This window comes from Gymnoscopelus microlampas, assembly GCF_963454915.1.
Source record: "Gymnoscopelus microlampas genome assembly, chromosome: 3".
Lineage (NCBI taxonomy): Eukaryota > Metazoa > Chordata > Actinopteri > Myctophiformes > Myctophidae > Gymnoscopelus > Gymnoscopelus microlampas.
The window spans coordinates 42,490,283-42,509,843 of NC_139940.1; the positions used below are offsets into that span (position 1 = coordinate 42,490,283).

Below are 19,561 nucleotides of genomic sequence, written 5' to 3' on the forward strand. Positions count from 1 at the left end.
GTAACAACTCAGACATGTGTGTGGGGACGAATCAATTGGCTTAATTTGTGGAGAAAAAGGGGTAAAAAGCAACATATAAACCAAAAAAAAAAGCTTAAAACCAGTGATCTTGCGTATGCTGTAGTAATCTGAGGTCAAGGGCTAACCAGTTGATTTAATTCATTATATAACACCACTAAAAGAGCAAGTTAGAGGCATGTTGTTGGCAATACTGTACTTTAAGCCCAATGCATGTAGGCCTGTCTTTTTTTTAATATGAGAGTTCTCAAATCGGTAGTTTTATAGAGCTCGCATTACAAGTGCACTTTTTGTTACATTGTATTCTCACTCATTATTGGACTGGGTTCAAATAGTTTATAAGCTATTAAATGAACTAAGCCTGTGGTTTTATGTTCTCTTTTTTTATCGATCGTGGTAATTTAAGCAACATTTACAGTGTCCCATTTTTAAACCTCATTGTGATGACAGTCCCATAAGCATAGATTGTTCTAGTGTTTCCCAAAGCCCAGCCCTTTTTATAATGCAGTGTGGCTGTTATGACTCAGGCTTCAATGAGCATCCACTGGTCCTCTTCAAGCGCTGAATTAGAGTACCAGGTGATCCGTGTATTGTAGTGCATCTCTAAACGTTGAAAAAAGTCGAGATATTAGTCCCACATGAACCCCACAACCCTCCCCGCTCACTCAGTTAACACCCTGAAAGCACCCTGGTCAATACTCCACACATCTAGGCTCTTCTCCGTTTTTCTATGCAGATATGTTAGGTTGTTCACATATTTTCTTAATTTTGATTAGTTTTTTCCTTGACAACAAATGTTGAGAATATTTTTAGATGGCATTTTGTTTAGACAAACATGTCCTAGTTTCTTCGGGGCACTACATTGTTCTCTTCTTTGCCCTCTACTACTACTGCGACTGTTTACCTTATTGTTTGTTGACTAGGGCTCATGCTTACCCTGCTTAGTTTGAGCTTGCACTTGTAAGGCACTCTGGCTGCTAAATGCCCTAATTGTAAATAGCAAAAATAGCCATTACAAAATCCATTTGAACTTGTTAGAAATTGTGCTTTTATAGGTTAAGGAATCACCCATCCAATCTCATACTTGCATGAAAATTGAGATGTTAGTCCCGCGTGAACGTGATTTCATAATGGGACCGTTCAGGTTGTGAGATATCTGGACACTGAAATCATCACACGATGATGAAGCTGTTATCCCCTTCAGGTGATAAGACACTGGCGTCATTTACATTTAGATTCCTCATTTGGCAGCCAGATGCTTTCATCCAGAGCTGCAACAATGACACAGTGAACCTCAGGCATATTGCAGAGGTCCACAGGGAAGAGGCAGATAAGATGCCCCTGAGAAGATAACGACAGCCATGCATCACCACCGTTACGGGAACGCAAATATGGGAGTCAAAAATGACAGAGAGGGTGTTTACTCGTTGCCCAGTAATTGACTGAACATTTCCATAATGGCATTGTGTTTCCTGCCAGGCTAATGTGACCCCTATTAGTTGAGGAAACATGCTGTAATCAGGCTGTGTGCACGCCGCCGGTCTGATGCAGCCTAGGGAATGAATTGGGGAGAAAGGAATGGCGGGAGCGATGTGAACAATGGTTATGTGGCAGACAATGGGATAAACAGAGGTGATGAGTGGAGGGGAATGTAGATAGGACAGGGGCGTGAGGCAGGGAGAGGAGAGGACAGGAGAGGGAGGTGAGGGCGTGAGGCAGGGAGAGGACAGGAGAGGGAGTGAGGGCGAGAGGGAGGTGAGGGCGTGAGGCAGGGCGAGGACAGGAGAGGGAGGTGAGGCAAGGAGAGGACAGGAGAGGGAGGTGAGGCAAGGAGAGGACAGGAGAGGGAGGTCAGGCAAGGAGAGGACAGGAGAGGGAGGTGAGGACAAGAGAGGGAGGGGAAGTGGAGGAGAGGACAGGAAGGAGGGGAGGGGAGGGGGAGGGAAGGGAGGGGAGGACGGGAGAACGAGAGAGATAAGGGTAGTGGAAAGGAGAGGAAGGGAGAGGAAAGCGAGGCGGAGAGAGGACAGGAGTGGGATATGAAGCAGGGAGAGGAGAAGGAGGTGAGGAAGGGAGAGGGAGGGGAAAGGACAGGAGAAGGAGGTGAGGAAAGGAGAGGACAGAAGAAGGAGGTGAGATGGGGACGAGGAAGGAGAGAGGAGAGACACAGGAGAGGAGAATCAGATGAGTCATATCACTGCAGCAGTCCAGGCCCTGATTGAAATGCCACTGCAGCTTTAAACAGGTGGAATGTTTTGGGTGTGACTTTTGAGGCTGGACTCGCACACATGCGCTTCTGCCAACTCGTCTGCAACGCAAGCCAATGCATCGGATGTGTCCATTTCAACATTTCCCATTATGTCCTGTACTGCATTTGAAAAGATTGTTGTCATACATTGTGTACTGCCTCAGTTCCAATTGAAACGTAATGGTGTACTCACTAGCCACGCCCCCTCCCCTGATCAATGCTCTACTTACACTAGCCCCACCCCCCGATCAATAATCCACTTACACAAAGTCTGCATTGTGGACTAACTCCCTAAACCACGTCCTGTCATCTTCAGCTCACAAAATGAAGTTTTACATTTTAAAACAAAAACGTTTAATTTATACAGTAATTGTCACTTGTTTGACAACGTTTTTTTGGCTTATCTTGTGCGTGGTGACACTGCCGCTGCTGAGCACTGTCCTGTCTGGTAGCGGAAGCAATGCATTGGTTCCAGGCACAGTTTGTCCCTTGTCTTGTGTCGAGTGGCCCTGTCAGCCACAAACTCAAAACAGGGCCTGAGTAGGAGTCTGAACCCACAGCCCCTGTGTGTCATTGTTGTGTTACGGTCGGAAGCTCGGAGCAGAAGTGTGGGCTAGAACGCCGCTAATACCTGCTGTCCCTCTGTCTGTCGGACGCATTCGCCTCAATCCATTACATGCTTGGATGCTGATAGTGTTTGTCAGGACACTCTACCCGCCCAGAGACAATTAAGCTGAAACACAAGGCTGGCTTAATGAAGCTCGGCAGGACAAACACCCTCAAACAAGGTTCTTTTACCACAGATAAAATCACATGTCCGTTCATGTCAAGGGAAGTTAAATGGGGATACTGGCACCCAGCTTTGGGGGTAGTTTTGTGAAGAGGCTGATAATCAAGGATGAAAAACTTTTACATTTATTTTGGGTTCACCTCAATTCACATAATGTTTTATATTTCCATATGTGTAGACATTGTTCTAGGCATGGGAAATGAACCGGAAATCTATCCCGATATTTAGAACCAATAATCAACTTATCTTGCTCAGGTTGATCGAATAATGGAGAAGCAGTTGTAGCAGCTTTATTTTTTATCATATATAAGACTTTTTATAATTGACTAAATCGATCAGTCTGATTAACCACTTAACCCTGTATTAGATTTACCTCGTTGTGGCCCGGACTGCTGGCGTAGGGGTCCGGGCACCTAGGCTCCGGGACCCTGACATTGTGTTGCGGGTTCAAGTCCCGATCTCGACAGCCTTTGCTGCATGTCACTCCCCATTTCCTGTCAACCTACTCTCTATATATACTGTCAATAAAGGCATAAAAAAAAAAAAAAACATATTTTGAAAAAATTAAGATTGACCTCGTTGTAAGTGGTCAGATTGGTGGTCTGCGTATTTTTTCAGAGAATGGTATAATCAATATACCAATCGATCGATTGTGTTCAGCTTGGCTCAATGGAACATAGTATTTAGCAGTACCACAATGAAACCAAAATATTCAAGGTTTTAAAGAAAAAATATCAGGACGTTTTTTTTACACAATAAAAAAAATGTGTTTTGCCTATTATTTGGGTGCCCACTTGCAATATCCCCACGGCCCACCAGGGGGCCCCTGCCCACAGATTGAGAACCACTGTTCTACATAATATCCTTCATCATCCCTGACTTCCTGTTCGTCACTGGTTTCATGATTTACCATCTATTCCTCAAAGAAGGAATTTATTGGTTTGTGATTGTGCCCGCTGGCAAGGGAAGTTGCAGTACCCATATAAGCTTAATCAGAAATAATGTTCAAACTATTTTCTGTTTGCTGTGGTTCCTTGAAAGCTTGAGGGTTTATTTTTATTTTTCTGTGCCAGTGCTGGGTTCGGTAAAGCACTCTCTATAATCATTTTAAAGCCCTGTGACTCTTTGAAATTGTCTCTGTCTGTCTTCTCCCGGGGCACTGAATCTGTATTCTCAGATTAAAGAGCCAGTTCACGAAATGAAATATTTTATAACTGGATTTGTCTATGTGCATTTTACCTGCAGGAATTTTTATGGAGCAGTTTGTCTCCATCCCTCTTTCACAAAACGGCTTCTGTGGTCTCCACCAGGTATATATATATAACTGTTTTGTATATTTACAAAACTAACTAACACAAACTAAAATCATAGAGGGTAGATTATTGTAGATCTGCGATTTTTCTGACCTTATTGAATCTCGCCCCTGACTAACCCATATTACAATACAAAAAAAAACACAAACTAATTCAAACTCGGCCCGGATCGCTGGCTTAGCGGCCCGGGCACCTAGGCTCTGATGTAGCCAGGCAGCGCCTGCTAAAGCGCAAACTAAACTAAAAGTAGGCCCTTTCAAAAAAATTACAAAACTTAATCAAACCTGCTTTAAAAAAGACTCAAAACTAAACTGAAATTCAAAACAAAAAGTTAAAACGAAATAAAGATAAAAAATGCAAAACTATAATAATTTGGTTCTCCACAGAGTTAAAGTCAAGCTGTTGCCATTCATGACACAACATGACATCATCCCAATCTAATCTGACAGCTGTGGCCTTTAACCTGAACCGCGTTGGATGTTGTCCTTCTGTCCGTAATCCAACCAATTGTAATATCTAGGACACAAGTTCATACCTAACCTTTCACAATGTTATGCTTTAAAGGGGGACACTCACAATTGTCAACATTATCTAATCCTATTACAGTATATTAATATAATTCATATTTGTGGGCTAATCTTCCATAGCAGCCATCAAACGTGGCAATTTTCTGTGTAGAGTTGCTGCAGAAGGGTTGCAGAGTATTATCAGTGTTTACACGGTGTGCAGGCACACACAGATTACGTTACTAGCTCACTCCCTTATAATTTCACTATATATCTGTCTGTCTTTTATAAAACACACATGGTACATTTTTATGTGGCACCCATGTTCTTGTTTAAAGCATAATATCAATATTTGATGACAGGCAGTACAATTATGAAGTGAAAGTGACTGTTCTGCCTCCAAGAAAATGTGTGCAAACCATTGAATATAATGTATATACTTTTGTAACACAAAACTGTTTTTTGAAAAAAGCCTATGTTGCTATTATCAGTGGTTCTCAAACTTTTTCATGTCAAGGGCCACCCAAAATTATATGTATTTGGCCCCGGACCCCCATTTGAAAATAGTTTGTTCCAGGGACCACCCCCAGAAGCAAAGAATTGAGTTACAAATGTTTGCTTAAAACATAATAATATTTATATTCAAAGATTTGCACAAATGTTAATTATTTTTCAAAAATAGCAGATCTACAAGCTCATGCCGCGCTATGAACTTGTGCTATTTTTTAATAGCCAAAGTATAAGATAATGGTTAAAGTGGTTAAAATCTAAAATGACAGATGCTTTCCCGGTCTTAATGGGTTAAGAAAGAAGAGAGAAAAAGTAGGCTCTAAAGTTTACTTGAGAATTGCTTGTTTGTTTGAACTCCTGCCAGATTACTCTCAAGTAATCTTGCTATTTATTTCGTGTTTCTGTCTGGCTCAATGCCAGCCCTGTCGAATAGGACACCTCCTGGTTGACAATGTTAATCATAATGAAGTTCTTTGAAGCAGACGAGCAGACATCCACATCGATCCACAGCACACAATGGATTAATGAAAGTAATTAAAGTAGGCTGTGCGCATGCGCATCCAGTGTTATCGGTATTACCGTTGTTGACGATGCATTTATTAATTGGTGAGAAATTCTCCACACTGCGACAACCCTACTTCTGTGTCTCTGAAACACTGCAGAAGTTGTGCTGAAAGTTCACATAAGTGATGTCACTGGCGTTAAAGGGATAGTTCACCCCCAAAATGACTTTTTCTATCGATTATCTTCAAATTATTGGCTTAGGAATGCGACAAAAAACAAAAAATATCCATGAATTCAAGTCTCCAATCCATGGTGTGACTAATCGATAGAAAAAAAATAATTTTGGGGGTGAACTATCCCTTTAAGTCTGATTGGTGCCAGAGCTGTGCTTTGTAAGATCGCCCTTGATCACTGTATTTACACAGGAATGGCATGGCTCCAATATGGATCTCGGACCTCATGTGGCCAGCCAGCTATGTCTATGACTTCTGACTCCAAATATGGGCAAGGTTTCAGCCGATCCGAGAGGTAATAAGTTAGCACTACTGACAGTGTGCACAAAGAAGTTGGCACTGAATGGTCCAGTGGTTTGCACGATTAGCGCCAGAGAAGCAGACACGCCGAAAGATGGATCCTCTTATCGGCGGCCAGTCCTCTGCAGAGCCACGCCTTAACAATAGTGGTCTTCAGAAAATATTCATTGTTTCTTACTGCTGGCCAAAGACCATACGGGCCGTGCCAGGCCGTGTTTGTCCGCAACATACAGTACATTCAGCTGAAATACACATACAGGGGAATTTTCTCTCTGTTATATTGTTGTGATATGATAATCGTTCTCTGTATGCTGGATTTAACCCATTAAGACCCGGAACGCCTTTGTGTCACTTTAGATTTCTTTGGCTATTCAAAAATAGCAGATCTACCAGCTCATAGCACGGCACCGAGTGCCGCGCTATGAGCTTGTAGATCTGCTATTTTATTTCTTTTTTAACTGTCAGGATTTAGAAAACATTATTAAGAATCGCCTCAGGTCTTAATGGGTTTTAATGTATTACATTTGTGCAAAACACAAACTAGAGGTGTGCATAGTTGAGCTGCAGCACTCTCTGGTGGACAGGTTTTTCCCGACATCGTGTGCATACATGTTATGCATCTGTACACAGAGAGACAGGGCATGCAACCGACAGTGGAATTCTCAGTGGAATAGTTTTGCCCCTTAAAGCTTTGCGCAAAATGACAACTTTAATGGGAGCGTGGTGTTGTCATCATCTTCTGGGGATCACGGCAGCCATCCAGACAGCTGGGCGGCAGTGGGCGCCTCTCTGCTTTAGATGACTTGTGTGAAGTGAGCTCCTTTTTTTTTATCCCCCAATGGATTCCATGTCACCTGAATGAATCATCAGATGTTACCGGTGTCTCACTACTTTGTTAACCTTTTACACATGATGGGGATGCTTATTCAGCTTTCCTGTGGGCTCTGCTGGTGATGTGCACCGGGAAGAAATACCATGCTGCAGGTGTTACAAATGAGAAGACCTGTGTGTGCCTGTGCGCACAAGTGTGTGTGTGTGCGCGCGTGTGTGTGTGCTCGTGTGTGTGCGTGCACATGTGAGCACGTATAGCTGATGGGATGGGGGTGGGTAGATGGGGCTGAGCCGGCTGTTTTAATCACCCCGTTCTCCCTCTCTTCTCCCTCTGGCCCTTCCACTCATCTCATTACAGATGGGGAGAAGCTGAGAAGTGAGGTCTGCAAGCATGGACCTCTGCATTAATTATTGAACCCTATCTCGTCCTCTGACTCGTTGTCCACAGTCCCTGTTGATAACCTTTACATGAAAGAGCAGGGGCTAACTCCCAGCCATTATACAGTGAGGTGTGGGGAGGGGAGGAATCAGCACACAGAGACAAATCCAAATCGTGGACTTGAACCGTTCATAGGGGTTTGCTACCTAATGGCCTGCATGGGAAGTTTGCCTACATCAGCAGATTGAGTCACTCTTTCTTTAATTGCAGTGTAATTGCCTGAGTTCCTCGCTAGTCCGGTAGAGCTCCAGTGCTTATCATGTGATTCATTCTGCAGCATGTTAAAAAGTGTGTACTGCTGCTCATTAAGCCCTTGCTTATTTAAGCTCAGCAAATAACTGTATTACTGTCTGTAATAGGCCTGGTGTGATATGACTTCAAATCAACATCACAAATATTTCAAACCTTTGCCTCAATTACGATTTATGAACGATTATTTAAAAAGGGGAAAATATCAGATCTACAAGCACACAATGTGCGGCGCGTTGTACAATACTTCATTGTGAGTTGTACAACAAAGTGTAATACTGGGTTACTGTATGTGGTTAATTAGACGAATTGATTTAGTTGATTATAAAACAAATCTATTCAATGTTTTTTTTGTGTCGATTCGTTGATATATAAGAAATAAAAACAAATTTTAAATAAACCAAATCCTGCTTCTCGATTATTCGATTAACCTACACAAGCAAGATTAATTAGGTTATTGGTTCTAAATATCGTTTTCGATATATCTTTGGTTTATTGCCCAGCCCTAGTCTGTAATGCAATGCATTATCGAAAGTGACAGCTGTCCCCAACTGTCCCCAGTTGTCTATAATCCATTATAAACAGTGCTGTCACAATCAACATGTTTACTGTGTCATGTGTCATGGGCTGTTGCTTGTCTCATTCCCCGTCCATTTGAATTGCACGGTCAGAGGCCAGATATTAGAGGGCATTTAGGTCAGCGTGTCTGTGCCTTCCTGACTACTTGAGGGCAACTTTATTCTATGATGCTGAAAATCTCATTATGTCCTTCTGTCCCCTGTCCACTTTGGTGTGTGTGTGTGTGTGTGTGTGTGTGTGTGTGTGTGTGTGTGTGTGTGTGTGTGTGTGTGTGTGTGCGTGTGCGTGTGCGTGTGTGCGTGCCCACACTGCAGGTCTGAAAAGCTCAGCCTTGTACCTGGACCTCCCAAAGCCACTGAGCAGGAGAAAGAAGATTCAGCAAAGATGTTCAGCACCAAAAGGTCAGGGCAGTGTCACTTTTAATCTATTTTTGTCCTCCCCTCCTCCTCCTCAAAAAAAAGTTACATCTTAGGGCATTTTGGAATGATTGATCTATTTTTGTCCGCTCGTGCTACTAAATAAATAAATAAAATGTCAGAAATCCCAGGGCATTTTGAAATGATTTCCTCTGATAACAGTTGGCATTTCTAGACAGCTGTGTTCACAGATGACTTCGAAAGGACATGGTTGTGTGTGCATAGGTGACTTGTTATGTCACATCACAGATGTGTGCCTACAGTAGGTGACTCGTTATTTCAGGTAAACGAAAATGATGTTCTTTGAAATTATTTGTAACTTCTATCTTCATGGAACCTATAAAAAAAGGGACAGGCCCTGTTTACTTGCACGTGGATGGTTTATCAAAGTCCCATGCCTCATTTATGCATCAAAGTATTGGCGCTCTACCCCTGCAAGTAGAAATCAAAAATTACTTTTATGCTTTAAAGTTACTCTGTGCTCCTGCATCTTTCATACTGTATGTGTGGGAGTTTTTTTTTGTGGCTTTGTTCCATGTATAGTGTAAATGCACTCAAAAACACAAAACACAGCATGTCAATGGTCGGTAAGATTAAAGCAAAATGCTTTTGAGTAAATTATTGCCATCAAAGGTCCAGTCCATTTTAATGTCAGTATGTTCAAAACAGCATAACTGCAAATACGTATTGCTTTCTATTCAGTACCTGTGCTAGCCAAGTTTTGTTAATGCTTTATCATTGAACACAACGGTCACACTTTCTCTCATACCCCCTGTAGTACCTCTGCTTACCCCTAGGGGTACACGTACCCCATTTGAGAACTTTTACATGCCAAGCAAGCACCCCCAAATAGCCATAGCCTCTGGGCACGAAATGGCTTGTAAAAATGGCTTAAAAAGACTCCTGAAAATAGCAGATCAACAAGCTCACAACGCATCGCAGGCCACTAGATTTCTTGTAGATTACAAATAAAATGATTTAATGAATTTAAATTAAAATTATTAAAATATTGTTGCTTTCCCCCTTTCGTTCAATTGGGCCCCTGGTGGCACAGCCCCCACTTTGAAAACCTGTGGTACGTGCAGAGGGCATAATGCATAATGGCATAATTCAGGGGGCCGGGGAACAGAAATGCTATCATGTGATGTTCCATGTGTAGATGATGTGCATGTGTCTCCATGCCGTAACATGTGGGATCATCATAAGGTGAGTGAGAAGATGATTAAACGAAGCAAGATCTCCATCTTCTGGGAGCTGGGTCAGCACTTCCTGCAACAGTATGATACGGATACACACATAATCATTGTTTTATAAGCTGCCATTTTGAAATTCAAAGATTCCAAAAAGCCATTCGCATTTTTGCTGAATGTGGTACAAAGATTTTTTTTCCCCCCCGCCTCCGGCTAAACTGCTGAACGAGACAAAAAAAAGAAGGAAAAAAGAAATCTGCTGTGGAATTTGTTTATCTGTCAAAGTCTGCTGTGTTGCCGTGGCGGCATCTGTGGGTTTTTCATATTGGTTTTTCCTCACGCTTCCCCCAAGTCCCCAGCACCGGCATCATCTGCATACACTTCGAGGCTGTAATTAAAAGTCTTTCATTAAACTTTAATCAGTCCAATGCCTTCTTGACATAGTACTTTACTTTAGATTTTATTGGAATGGAGTCCGGAACAGAGGCGAGGATAATAAATCCGAAGGCTTTCTCTGAAAAGCGGCAGCGGTACGTACGTGCCTGTCGCTCCGTTTAGTGCACCCTCCCGCGATACCATAGAGCGCCTCTGTTATGGATGGGCAGTGAGCACTGCATAGACACAGCTTAATTGTTTGTTTTTATACACTCTCGTTAAAAGGTAACCAGAGCGATCACTGTTAAATTGAATCATTCATTGTGGACGAAATCATTTATGAAATGATTTTCAGTTTGGGGACCTTGTTAAAACGTGACCCTGCAACGACTGCCTCTGCCCACTGACATAAATCTAGCTCTGTAAAGGGAGAAATTCTCTTTGAGAATCCCCCTTTTTCTGTAATTTATATCTGAGTGCCAAGCAGGGAGTCTGAAGACTGAAATAACAGAAAATGACGTGTGTGATTTGGCTGGGGAGATTGAACCTCAACCTCCCGATCTCTGAGCAGAGCCGGCGGACACTCTAACCACAAGGCCACTGAGCTAGCTGGAGGGTTGGATTGAGGCTATAGGCTCCTGACCTATGGGCCACATGGCTCGGGAACCGTTTTGGTACTCGAGGCCGAGTATATCCATTTCTTGCAAAAGATAAACTGTGTTCTAATGAGACAGTGTATCGTCCACATGTTGAATCAGGCTGCAGAGGTGACTAGCGTCCCCTAAATACAGTATCAGAATCCAGAGTGTGAGTGTAAACATTTATCCTCGTATGCCATTTTCTGTTATTTCAGACAAATCAGTACTCCGGATGCTGCTGTGTGTGAGCTATCCGTGCTCACTGAACCTCTGGGCTCTTCAGCCTCATTATTCAGACATCATCTGGGTGCACCCAAACCTGTCATGATCTCCTGTGAGTCCTGAAGACACTTTGCAGCACATCACCACTCCGGTCTGATGCTGGGCTCCCAGTCCGGGTGTCTCTGTGTTTAGCAACTCATCCCAGGGCTGTGCAGCCGCTTGCCATGGTTTTTCGGTATGCCACAGGAAGCTTTAGTCTCCATTCTCGACTGTTGTCCATACTGTATAGGCCTACTGGGTTGTCAACTCAAGCTATATAAACTGTATACTGGCTTCAGTGGGTTGTCAACCCCCCCCCCGCGAGCTGTTTTTGGAGAGGCATGGGACAGGTGCAGGAAGGAAGCGCCATGTGCCAGCAACAGCTCCCTGTCTACCAGGGACAGTGTGATCTTGGAGAGGACTGCGTGAAGCTGTCATGACCGGACCAGTAATTGCTTTCAGTGGAAGCTGTAATGAAAATTACCACAATATATGAGGTGGACTCATTAGTGGAGCATGGTAGACCAGATGAGGCTGTTGGCCAAGTCTTCCCACAACTGTGAACGGTGAATGCCACGCTATTGTCTGGCTGTGAAATGTGCTCAAGATACAGCGTGGGAGGCCATTATAATGATACATGGTGCAAAAAAAAGGGGCTTCCACTGGCAGCTGATTGTTTCTTCCTCAGACTGACTGAATGACTCATCCAAAACAAATCACGGCATCAAATAAAGTAAACCTTGCCATTATTGCCATTGCACCGCTACCTAAGCTGCGTTTTTGACCCCAGTATGTTTCTGTGCCACGCATGACATTGCATACAACGTCCTGCCGGCCCTCACCCGTGGTAAAGTGATCAATATGTCCCGTCATGGTGGCAGTTTAGCTGAGGATGACACAAAAGAGATTATAATCTTAACAACATAACGGATTCGACACTGAACCCCATACCGATCGTGACCTTCATTAAAAGTAATTACCATCGAGCTGTCGATCGACATCAAGGAGCCCTGCACTTGATTACTTATGTATGCTGAAGGAGGGGAGGAGAATGGTCTCCAGGGAGCAGCAGAGTGCATGCTGGGATGTGTTAACCCCCTGCAAAGGGTCTGACGATCCAATCACGATGAACAGACTGTTGTCCTGACATCTCACTGTGACTCGTCTTTGTCTGACCTTGAGGAAAATGTGCAACAATGTAGGTAGGGCTCATTACATGAAACGCACATTGTCATTGAAGTCGGATAGAGAGACGCAGTGAACCTCTCGTTTAGAACAGTGGTTCTCAACCTGTGGGTTGGGACCCTTAGGGGGGTCCCCACATGATTTTAGGGGGGTCCCCAGATGACAGTGAAGTGACAATTGAAGTAACCTTGTTAAGCCAGAGTAAATAGATAAATAAAGCCAGTGATTTTTCGATTTTCTTACCTTTTCAAGTAGTCACAGAATATTTATCTCCAGGATGATCAATCCCCTGATGGTTGCTAATAACGGAGGCGACCTCCCGTTCGCTTGTTATACGCCATTGAAAATGGCATGTCTCGCCAAAAATACATAGTAAAACACAGGCGCCGAGATACAGGTTATTTCCCAAATAAATTAACCAGGAAGAGAATGGAGCAGTAAATCTTCGCATCACGCTCCTGGTTCTTTGTGCAAAAAAATAAAAAGTCATCATAAGTCGTCCTTGGCAGTGAGGGCGTTACGACGATGTCTCATCATAAGTCGTCCTTGGCAGTGAGGTCGTCATGACGATGTCTCATCATAAGTCGTCCTTGGCAGTGAGAGACTTAATAATTGGCCAAATTGTAAAATTGTAAAAAAATAGCCCATCTACAAACTCGTTGTGAGCTAGTAGATCTGCTATTTTCATAATATTTATCTGTGGAACCGAGTCAAACTAAATTGAATGCCTTCATTCCACATTCTGCATTCTAAGTGCTTGTGGGGGGGTGCCCAGTTCAAATATCATTATTTTGTGGGGTCACGGCCTGAAAAGGTTGAGAACCACTGGTTTTGAACGCCCGGCGTTAAGGTGGAATGTTTTGAGTAGGGTTGTCCGATATTGGCTTTTTTACCGATAACCGATATACCGATATTGTCCAACTCTTAATTACCGATACCGATATCAACCGATACCGATATATGCGGGGATTATTGTGATTAGGGTAAGCTCAAATTTCATATCACACACACCATATAGAGTAAGAACTCCTGTAACTTATTTATAAAGGCAAAAAAAAATAAAAAAATTCAAAAACCGATACCGATATTTTCCCAATATCAATTTTTATGCTAATATCGGCCGATAATATCGGGAGGCCGATAATATCGGACATCCCTAGTTTTGAGGGTAATTGGAATATTGAAGTCACATTTCCTTTGGTGTGGGCTATGCTGCTTAAAAGCTCATCCGCAGCGTGTGGTTGGACTGCAACGCACCGAGCAGCAGCAGCAGCAGAGCCAGGAACAGTGAGGAGCGGGGGACAGGCTGCGTGAGTCTGCATGAACAATGTAGAGATAATCAGCCTCCTTGCTGGCGAGGTCCCAGATAGACAAGGAGCCGGGCCTGCATTGCTTGGGCAAACTGCAGGCGGCAGCAGCAGCAGCATTTCAATACAGCAAAAGTGCAAGGCTGTGGGTCTTGGGGGACATAGGAAGTGACAGCATTAGTAATAGAGCCTGAGGACTGTTAAACTTTGCAGGAAAGTGATGAGTGAAGAGCTTTCTGCTGAGGCAGGAAAGTGGAGATATCAAATGTCAAGGGACACATTAATTCTGGGGGACCTTAGTGATCCTGAGCAGGGGGGGGCGGGCGGGAAGGGGGGGCGGGGTATGAAGAAGAGTGTAATGTGTCATGGTCCCTATGGACCAGTGAATTATACATGTTTTATTTATGTGAGAATAAACTTTTGCTTTTCTAAGCTAAATGGTGTGGAAAGTTTCACCATTATGTTAGAGGGGGGAAAAATTCCAACCACATCAGCTCGCAACCAAAGTGTTGAAATTCAATGTTACGCAACTCAATCTAATTGATCTGAGATATCTTCATATCCCATGCAACCTCACAAGTCGCTTTCTGAGCATTATGAAACCTTATGAAAAAATCTTATCGATTGAAGGCAGTAGGTTTTGGCTCAACCGCTCCATTGATTTTGCGGGCTGTTAACAGACAGGCTGTGAATTTCCCGTAGAGATAAAAAAAAAAGGAGCTGTCGGTGATCTATGGCCAGAGATAAACCATCTATCACCTGGCCTCTGACCGTGTTCTCACGTGCAGACCTCCAGCTGAGCATTGGTAGGCACCAGGCTTTATGTGCATGGATGGATAGTCCATAATTGATGCCGTTCTGCCTCTTGAATATGTGTGCAGCCTTTTGCATGTGTGGCTGCAAAATGATTAGGTTTCAACTTGAAGGCGCCGTGTCAACATCATGGCTTTGTACTCTGTGCAGTCACAGGAATATTCTGAACTGATAACGGAGCCTTTTTTTATCTTGTCGGCATAGAGATTGTGCAAAAACTAAAGGCCGGTATCGTACACTGGTATGTCCATTTTTAATATAACAAATCATGATCTATATGCTGCCTAACAAAATCAAACTCATTGACCGCATAGAAGCAGTCAAGAGCTGTTACAGATGTGAATATGAGACCCAATCAAAACACAAGTGTTTGAGCGAGTAAAGCACATTAAGTGGATACAGCTCGTCCTACCGCGAAGTCACATTAAGCAGACAAAAAGCCAGGCCTGATACGGTAGAATGTGTTGTTCCACACTGTGGATCAATGTACAGAGGTTGAATGTCATCTAGTGTTTTCACAGAGACTTGGGTGGGTGAAAGTGAGCCTGCTGGCCATGGTCACCAGCTAATGAAATTTTGATGCAGCTGTATTTAGAACTATATTTTACGGGATTACTTTCCAGGCTCCATTTCCAACATCAAAGAAAAGCTTTCACCACTTCTGAGGGTTGCAAACCTAGCTGCACCAATTCAAGAATAGCAGGGTTCTCTGTGTGTGTGTGTGTGTGTGTGTGTGTGTGTGTGTGTGTTCACATCACTCAAGGGCTTTTAACTGATCAATTCTAATCGTACTTAATTTTTCCTCCTTTTCCCACACTGCTGGGTTAATCTATTACGTGAGGTATGTGCAATGAGTTTGCACATGACATTAGAATAGATTATTATTACTTCCATCAGTTGTAGGCCGATGAGAAATGGAACGTCTGGGAGGGCTTCTAGAACAGCCAGACCTCCATTTAGAAATGGTTCTACACCACTTTAGCTTCACCCTCTGTAATTACGGCGTCGCTGTTGACAGTTTGGGAGAGCTGTGCTTCGCATTTCAGAGTAAACATTTGAAAGGCTATTTCTCTTTGTTGCCGGGGATTTAATGTGCCTGCTGTGCTTCTGCATTGATGGGGAAGTTATTCTATAGATGTGACTGTCTTCCACTTCGTCCATCTTCCTAAATGTGCAGCAGGCCGTTAGTGTGATTGGTTAGGTCACACAGTGCACACAGGGGAGGAAGTGAGTCTTTACACGACGTACATAGAAATTAAAGTCTACCATGTACACGATATCTTTAAGTGCACTCTCATTAAGGTCAGTGACACATTACTGTATTTCTGTAAACATCCCCTGTGGTGCATTCAAGTAAATCTTCTATCTTAACCTTTCCCTTTGTCCTTCTCTCTCTCTCTCCACCCCTCTCGCACACTGTGACACAATCACTTCCCTCTCACCGTCTCCACTCTCTTCCTTCAATTATCTCGCAGTTTCTGTCCCTCCGTGTGCATCTTTCTATCTGTCCCTCTCTCCCTCATTCCGTCTCTCTCTCCCGGCTGCTCTCAGATTGCTTGTGGGTGAGGGCAGTGTAACAGCTGGTGCCCCAGGGGGATCACTGACCTGGGGTGAACACCTAGGAAGAGTTCAAATTAACGCCTTATTTCATTACTCACATTCAAACAGCCAGCAGTAGCACCTCCTCCCCCCAATGTCATCCAGAGGGTGAATGTTGTTCAACCAGGGGAAACAACAGGAGCATTAACGGTAGAGCCTGACCGATATATCGTTTTTTTTGGACGATATTTCGGTCATTATTTTGAGTTTTTGGACGACATTGGTATCAGCAATTATGCAGCCGATGTCTCCCAATTATTACCACTTTCAACCTGGAGTCCCTATTGTTGGTCATTATAGGTGAACATTTTCAAGTTTCTTCAAAAATAGCAGATCTACAAGCTCAAAACGTGACTCGTGACACGTTGTGAGCATATTTTGAATAGGGCTTAAGTGGTTAAGAAAGAATTCAGTCTGCGTATTTACTTGTTTGCTTGTTCATTTTACATTTAAAGTGAAATGTTCTTTTTTTTATATATATTGATATATATTGTTTTTTTTTACCTCAAGTGAAATGTTCCCAAATAGGAACTTTAATCAAATAATGTTTTGGACTTACTGACAAAATATAAGTCAAACATCAGCAATTAGTGGTCTAGGATTCTCCAAAATCCGACATTGGACCCCCAAATCTAGCATCAGTCGGGCTCTAGTTACAGGTGTGGCCAAAAAACTCACTGTTAATTTAACTTTTTTTTTTTTTAAACTTTCTTTTTATTTTCTTTTTCTTAGAGCAGGTTAGGTCATGTTGGGCATCACATATACATTAAATTAGTACATTTCTGGCAAAGTTAACATTCTCATGTTAAGGGCTATTCAGTCCAGATGAAATGAGAGGGATCCTTATTTGAAGTAACTTCAGTCCTTTCGTTGAGAGATATACATAGAAATAAAAAACAAGCAGTAAAGTGTACAAAAATAAAAAGTATATAACAGAGATATTAAATCAAGCAAGGTATCCCCACGCATAGTACAGATTCACATACTTGTACATACATACAGATATACATTCAAAAAACCCCACTTCTTTACAGGTCTTTCACAGAACTATTTTCATATGTAATATCCATTTTAACCAGTATTTACAAAAAGTATCCATACGGAGTCTTACAGAATATGTGAGTTTCTCCATTTCGTATATGTTCTGTACAATGGCTATCCACTCCCCCTTTGTTGGTGGGTTTTTGTCGAGCCACCTCCTGGTTATAGCCTTCTTACTGGCCACCAATAATATTTTGAGAAGGTACTTGTCTGCGGTGCTAAATTCGGGTGGTATGTTACTCAGGTAAATATTGGTAAAAGTACATTCAAGCTCAGAACCCATTATTGCGTTAATATCTGATACAATCTCAAGCCAGTAGTTTTGGGTTACTGGACAGTCCCAGAATATATGGAAGTGGTCAGCCATTGTATTATTGCAGTCTCTCCAACAATTCCCCGATTCTGGTGTACCATTTTGTAAGTATTTTCTCCTTGGGGTAATAAAGAACCTAATCATGTTCTTCCATGAGAACTCCCTCCAAAGGCCGGAACTAGTGGTGGTGGTTATCATATCACATATATTCAGCCATTCCTCCTCTGTTAAGGTTATGCCTGCTTCCTTTTCCCATTTAAGTTTAACATACAGTAGGAAGTGGAGTGGTTCCTAGCTGTCTGTATACCTGAATATATTCTTGATACCAGTTTTTTGGTGGTGTTGCCTTTGTAGGCATCAATGAAAATATTGATGAGGTCTGTTTTGTTTCCCAAAGCCATTATGTTTTTGTCAAAATGATGCCTTAACTGCAAATATCTGTAGAAATCCTGTTTTTCTAGGTTGTGGTTATCAATGAGATATTGGAAGCTTTCCAAGCCTGTACTGGATGAAATCAGACAGTATGCTGTAATACCATACCGATTCCAACGTTTAAACCTAGAATCCAGCCGTGCTGGTGTAAAGTCTTTATCGTACGCCACCCATTTTAATAAACGTGCCTCTCTTTCTATTTTTTGGACTTTGCATTCTTTGAACCAGATATTTAGGGGAACCTTTGTCCAATTGCTTATTTCTTTTGTGTGCTGCTTCATGAGAGTTTTATCACCCAGTATGGCCTGGAGAGGGATATTCAGTTGGTCCAATTCTATGTCTTTCCATCTTGCATCATATTCATTATTGCACCAACAGACTAGGTATCTTAGTTGTGCTGCTTTATAATAATCTTCCAGGCAAGGAAGTGACATGCCTCCCTTATCCTTCGGTAGTTGTAAAGTTTTGAAACGTACCCTAGGTTTCCGACCTCTCCAAATGAACCTGGAGATCATCCGATTCCAGTTATCAAATTGTTTCTTTGGGATTTCCACAGGTAGAGATTGAAATAGGAATAACAATCGTGGCAAAATGTTCATTTTTATGGTCTCTATTCGGTCATACATACCAAATATCACCGGTACCCATCTGTCCAAATCCTTTTGTATTTCTTTTGTGATTGAGTCATAGTTTTCTTTATAAATGTTGACTAGATCTTTTGGTATATTAATGCCCAAATATTTAACAACATCTGAGTTCCATTTGAAGTTATATTTTTTACGTATATTCTCGTGTGGTGAGTAATTAAAGGAAAGGGTTTGAGTTTTGTTTACATTTAGTTTGTATCCAGAGTATGAACCATATTCTTCAAGACAGGTCATGAGTTTTGGTAGACTGGTATCAGGATCGGAAAGTGTGACCACTGTTAATTTAACTTAAGTGTAACTCTTAAGTGTAGAAAAAAAAAGTTTTTACTGTGCTGGTCCAGTATCATGTGTTGTGAACAGATTGCGATGTCAAAATACATTGTTTAATGTATTTGTTAAGCATGGTCAATTCATCGTGTGAAGAATATTGGTCAGAAAAATAAGTCTGCTGCCGCAATACCCTGTCTATGTAACCGTGCAGTCTTTCTCTGTCCAAACTTTCCTCCTTGCAGATAAAATCATTCCATATATTTATATAAGGACAGATTAGGCAAAAATGCTCTCCGTTTAGGAGTGGGATATGGAGTGCGTGCAGCTCATCTCTCACTGCCATTGCATCTATAGTACCTCCCAATTTGCTGACTGCTGTGACATTTCTGCGAAACAAAAAAAAACGAAAAGGGAATAGCTGAATTTAATCGTTGCACTGTCGCTGCTTTTTTGTGATTTATGTGTTCTGAGCTCACCCTTTATCTGAAAGGACCCATTTAAATATGAATAATTCCATGTTCTCCGTCTTGTCCAACGTGCCCGTTTTTCTAATG

General features: G+C 42.4%; 1 protein-coding gene across 3 annotated transcripts in view; it reads left to right on the top strand.

Annotated features, from left to right (window-relative positions):
* Positions 1 to 19,561, top strand: part of oxr1a (oxidation resistance 1a) — a 188,095-nt gene that overhangs the window by 7,891 nt on the left and 160,643 nt on the right. For all 3 annotated transcript variants that reach the window (XM_084051278.1, XM_084051280.1, XM_084051277.1), the window contains exon 2: positions 8,835 to 8,921. In XM_084051278.1, coding sequence (XP_083907404.1) covers positions 8,905 to 8,921 — 17 coding nt within the window. In that variant the 5' untranslated portion in view covers positions 8,835 to 8,904. The remainder of the gene's footprint in view (positions 1 to 8,834; positions 8,922 to 19,561) is intronic.